Consider the following 5,096-nt stretch of genomic DNA (forward strand, 5'->3'; position numbering starts at 1 on the left):
CTCGGTGTGGCCAGTGGGGAGGTGCAAGTGTGAGTTATGTGTCTGTCCCATGCAGGGGACCCTCCTTGTCCGTGGCAGGTCAGGTTTTCACCACGGTAGTGCCACCTGAAGCAGCTGCCAGCAGCCACGAGACGGAGGGAGTCTCTTACACCCACCTGCCAGCACAGGTATTAATAGCTGTAGAGTATCTTGGATTATCCCACAGCCTGGATAATCAGACTGGGTCTCTCTTAAGCTTCTTCTGTGATCCAGAGCTGGGAAATGGGCAAGCATGGACACTGTTCCCACGACCCAGCAGGGGGTGGTGGGTTGGGTTACTGGGATGTGCAGCAGGGACCATCATGCCCGCATGCTGGGCGAGAAGATGCTGAAAGCTTTCCAGGTGCTTGCCCCTAGAGGATAAGCTCCCTCATCTCCCCTAATGCTGACAGCAGCTCTGTGACTCCTTCTGCTGAGGATGGGGCTATGGAAAGCAGAGCACATGGTCCCTTCCACACAGGGCCAGTCTTTTCCAGGTCAGCAAAGACCTCATGGCCCTGTTCATGAGCTGGGCTTGTGGGAGAGGTGCCCAGCCTGTGAAATTTTGCCCCTGCAGGCTCCTGATTCTCTCTTCCCCACTTCAAGCCCTGCTTGAATCCCAAGTGAAAGGAAACCTGGCAGCTCCCAGAGGCCATCCTTGCCTGCTGGGGGCTGGGGCAGCTAAAAGCAGGCTCCAGGAGGGAAGTGGTTTGGAGGGCGATGTTTGCCGGTGATGAGCACACAGCCATGCTGTGGGAGCAGTGTGGCAGATGGAGCTGGCAGCCAAGTGCCTGTCCTGCTTGTTTTGGCTGACTTTGGAGACCTCTGGCTTTTCCTAGTAGCACTTGGATGTGCCGGTACTCAGGAGACCTGACCGGGCACATTCAGACAACGCTGAAAATATCTTCCTTGCAGGCAACAGAGGCAAAGGGGAGCCAGCAGCTGGACTCCCCGAGAGACAGGGACTGGGCTGCAGAGGGATGGTTGTTTTGCTTTGGGCTTGCTCTCTGTCAGCCAAAAATGCCTCCTGCAGAGCCACCACCATGGGACATTTAAGGTGACCCCTCACAGGCACCAGGTCCCAGCTACGAGGGGGTGAGAATTTTGGTGTCCCAGGGTGTCCCAGCTGAACATGCACTCGTGCTCCCCTAACCCTCTGTGCTGGTGTCGTGACAGGTACCTGGCAAAGCTGTCTTCAGTGGGGAGCATCTCCGAGGAGGAGACCTGCGAGAAGCTGAAGGGCTTGATCCAGCGCCAGGTGCAGATGTGCAAGAGGAACCTGGAGGTGATGGACTCGGTGCGACGCGGGGCCCAGCTGGCCATCGAGGAGTGCCAGTACCAGTTCCGCAACCGCCGCTGGAACTGCTCCACGCTGGACACCCTGCCCGTCTTTGGCAAGGTGGTGACACAAGGTGAGTCAGGAGAGGGTGTGCCTGGGGTGGTGCTGCTGGGGGAACAGCAACAGGAGCAGTCTGGGGGGCTGTAGGCAGATTTTTGCCTGCTCGCCCCTGAACGGTGGCTGGGGAGAGCCAGGAATGGATGGCCCAGTGTTGGATCTTAGGGCGGACGGGCACTTCAGCAGGGCTCTTTTTTTCACTGTGTCGTGGACAACGTATCCAGACACTTGCCATTCCACAGCTCTCCTGAACCTTTCTCACGCCCATTTTATGGAGGCACCAGCCCAGGGTGTCAGGAGACCTTTGACAAGTACGGGGCAAGTTTGAGCAGGGGTCCTAAAATCACCCTGTGGATCTCAGCTCTTTCCTGCCGAGGCCAGGAGCTCCACTCCACAAAGCCATGCCTGCATTTACTCGGTCTCTTCCCTGGGCAGTGGTGAAGCAGCGGCTGCTGCCAGGCCAGCATGTGGCTACTCTTGAGCAGAGCATCAGTGAATGCCCTCAGGAGGACAGCCTGCTACCACCTGGCACAGGAAAAACACACAGCAGCTGGGCCCTCAAGGACAGCATCGTCGCCCACCACCCGCCAGCTGCCAGCCTTCAGGGCGGATGTGGCCAGGGCAGCCCCCAACCCCTCTGGTCCCAGCTGCAACCAGGCTTCCCAGGGGCCCAGGACTGTAATCAAACCAGAGCATTGGGGTGAGGAGATGATGGGGAAAAACCCTGGAGATCTGGGAAGCATCCCTTGCCTCCCCTCAGGTGCTGTCTCTGAGGCACCATCTCACCTCCCATCCCAGGACCCCTAGACCAAAGCATCCCCCCAGCTCCTTGTTTGACTTCCCTCCCTCAACGCAGGGGTGAAGATCTCTTCTCATGAAGGTTCAGGGACTGGAAATACCAGAAATACCAGAAACTAAAAGTCGTCTCTTTTTAGGCAGCCACAGCACAAACCGACCAACACGATCCTACTATTAACCTCGATTAACTTGGAGGCTGTTCAGTCCCCACGCTGGCTGGGTCCTCCTCAACCACTGCCAGCGAGGCCACCAAGGTCTGGGCTGCGACCACCAAAGTAGCTGCCCTCTGCCCGACCGGCGAGCCGGGGTGACATCTGCTCGCAGGCCATCCTCCCTCTGCACCAAGCATGGGACCACCCCAAATGCCAGCCTTCCTTGCTCAGAGATGGAGAGTCTGTATCCTCAGCTGGCCTCAGAGGACACTGGGGATGTGGGTGTTGCAAGAGCTGATCCCTGGCCATGACACGCTGCGTGTTCACACCCAGGGTGCCCCCAGCTTCCCAAAGGAGCTCTTCCCAACTGTGTGGCACCAAGAGCTGGGACAGGCCTGCACGCTGAGGACCAGCGGGGTTTCTAGAGGTGGTCTGGGAGCAGAGCAGGGTTTTGCACAGTAGTTTGGAAGGTGCTGGGAGCTACAGAACCCTGTGTGAGAGGACAGCAAGGAGTTGCAGGGGGTGTTCCTGGATGTGGAAAGCTGCCAGCTGTTTTGGATGCAGGAGGGATTTCATAGCAGAGGTGCCCTGTGAGCACCAGGCAAGACAGTCTCTCCATGAAAGCTCTGGAGAGTTCTCCCCACACTGGCAGTTCAGGCTCTGCCTCTCCCATCACCAGGTTATCACTTGTCCATCGTTCATGGTTTTTAGTGTTGTGGGGCAGTTCCCAGCTCCTTCACTATTGCAAGGGCCCTCACTGCTGCAAAACATCTCCCAGTGCTGAGAGGTCTCTGCTGAGTTGGGTCCAGGCTTAGCACTAAGCAAACAGTGTCCCTGGGGATGGGGCAGATGAGGGTCCTGCACGGGGTACCTCATCCTGGGAGGAAGTGATGGAGCAAAGGGATTAGCCTGATAGCTCTGCACAGCATATTTTGCCAAGAGCCAGCTTTCAGACCAGCTTTTCAAGGGGATTCACGTGCCACACCAGCGTTAGGAGGGGAGAGGAGCAGCGGCACATGCGACAGCCCACCGAGGACCTTTGACCGCCTGGCTGGACCCCCCCTCCCACCCCTAGAAATCCCACTCACGTTGCCTTGGATTTGCTGCCAATGTTTCCCCCCGTGGTTTGTGCCGTTGCAGGGACCCGGGAGGCAGCATTCGTCTATGCCATCTCTTCAGCAGGGGTGGCCTTCGCCGTGACCCGCGCCTGCAGCAGCGGCGAGCTGGACAAGTGTGGATGTGACCGCACGGTGCAGGGGGGCAGCCCGCAGGGTGAGCGTCCAAACGGGGCGGGGGGCACCCAAACCCACTCTCTGGAGCCATCCAGAAAGGAGGAAAAAGTTTGTTAGTCTACACTGAGTCCTGCAAAAAGGCACCTGGGAGCATAGCCCACAGGGCGGGGAAGGTGTCTCGCCCATGTGTCTCAGCTTCCCCTCTCCCCCAGGCAGTCCAGCTGGATTTTAGAAAGAGCAGGGCTGGAGAGTTCAAGCACCACAGGCTGGCTGTACCTGTCTCATCTGTGCTCTCTGCCTCAGGGTTCCAGTGGTCGGGCTGCTCCGATAACATCGCCTACGGCGTGGCCTTCTCACAGTCCTTCGTCGACATCCGCGAGAGGAGCAAAGGGGCCTCTTCCAACAGAGCACTAATGAACCTCCACAACAACGAGGCAGGGAGGAAGGTAACGGCCAGGGGGAAACCTGGGCATCCCAGCTGGGCTCTGCAGCTTCCTTTAACCCCACCAGCTCATACCCACCAACAGTGCTTTCTGCACAGCCCTCCCTGGCCCCGTCCCTCGTGCCCTCCCTGCTTTGTCCATTCCCGTGCTGACCGTCCCATCTCGTTCCTTGTGCTGGTCCTTCCAGGCGATCCTGAACAACATGCGGGTGGAATGCAAGTGCCACGGCGTGTCGGGCTCGTGCGAGTTCAAGACGTGCTGGAAAGCCATGCCCCCCTTCCGCAAAGTGGGCAACGTCCTCAAGGAGAAGTTTGACGGCGCCACGGAGGTCGAGCAGAGCGAGATCGGGTCCACCAAAGTGCTGGTGCCCAAAAACTCCCAGTTCAAGCCGCACACGGACGAGGACCTCGTGTACCTGGACTCCAGTCCCGACTTCTGTGACCACGACCTCAAGAACGGGGTGCTGGGCACCAGCGGCCGGCAGTGCAACAAGACCTCCAAGGCCATCGACGGCTGCGAGCTGATGTGCTGCGGCCGCGGCTTTCACACGGACGAGGTGGAGGTTGTGGAAAGGTGCAGCTGCAAATTCCACTGGTGCTGCTCCGTCAAGTGCAAACCCTGCCACCGGGTGGTGGAGATCCACACGTGCCGGTGATGCAGGCGGAGAGCACCTCTTTTACTGACCCTGCTTCTCTCCCCTGCCCCACGACCAGGACTGAGGATGTGACCCAGACGCCGCGGGGAGAGCGCAGCTCTTTACAGAGACAGAAAACCCCCAGAGAAAAAAAACAGATTTTAAAGAAAAAAATATTTAAAGTTTAAAAAAAAAAAAAATTGATCACTGTTGGCTTTTTTTTTTTTTTTTAATTGTTATTTTTGTTTTGTCTGCTTTGCTGTATTTATTGCCAAAGTCAGAGCCCACAGGTGCCCTGTGCCAGTTTGGGCTGGCTGGGGATCTGTGGGATATCAGCTCCCATCCAATGGGCTCCTGCTGACTCCAAAGCACTGCAGATGGGAGATGTTTAAGCCGAGGGTAGTGCAGCGTTCCAAACCTTCC

The 5,096-nt window shown here is 57.7% G+C and overlaps 1 protein-coding gene across 1 annotated transcript; it reads left to right on the forward strand.

Moving 5' to 3' along the window:
* Window positions 1–1,200: 1,200 nt before the first annotated feature.
* On the forward strand, window positions 1,201–4,861 carry WNT4 (Wnt family member 4). The gene is made up of 4 exons (XM_008928689.3): window positions 1,201–1,430; window positions 3,505–3,636; window positions 3,900–4,042; window positions 4,227–4,861. Exons 1-4 carry the CDS (start codon window positions 1,283–1,285, stop codon window positions 4,692–4,694), a joined length of 891 nt encoding a protein of 296 aa, XP_008926937.2. The 5' UTR covers window positions 1,201–1,282; the 3' UTR covers window positions 4,695–4,861.
* The last annotated feature ends 235 nt before the right edge of the window (window positions 4,862–5,096 follow it).

Source organism: Manacus vitellinus, unplaced genomic scaffold (genome assembly GCF_001715985.3).
Source record: "Manacus vitellinus isolate BGI_N305 unplaced genomic scaffold, ASM171598v3 scaffold_46_pilon, whole genome shotgun sequence".
Taxonomy (NCBI): domain Eukaryota; kingdom Metazoa; phylum Chordata; class Aves; order Passeriformes; family Pipridae; genus Manacus; species Manacus vitellinus.

Excerpts from the sequence above, each read along its gene's own strand:
- WNT4 (XM_008928689.3), top strand. The coding sequence starts at position 1,283 with ATGTGCAAGAGGAACCTGGAGGTGATGGACTCGGTGCGACGCGGGGCC. Across the intron at positions 1,431-3,504 it reads TGGCAAGGTGGTGACACAAG|GGACCCGGGAGGCAGCATTC; the intron begins GTGAGTCAGGAG and ends GTGCCGTTGCAG. Across the intron at positions 3,637-3,899 it reads GCAGGGGGGCAGCCCGCAGG|GGTTCCAGTGGTCGGGCTGC; the intron begins GTGAGCGTCCAA and ends TCTCTGCCTCAG.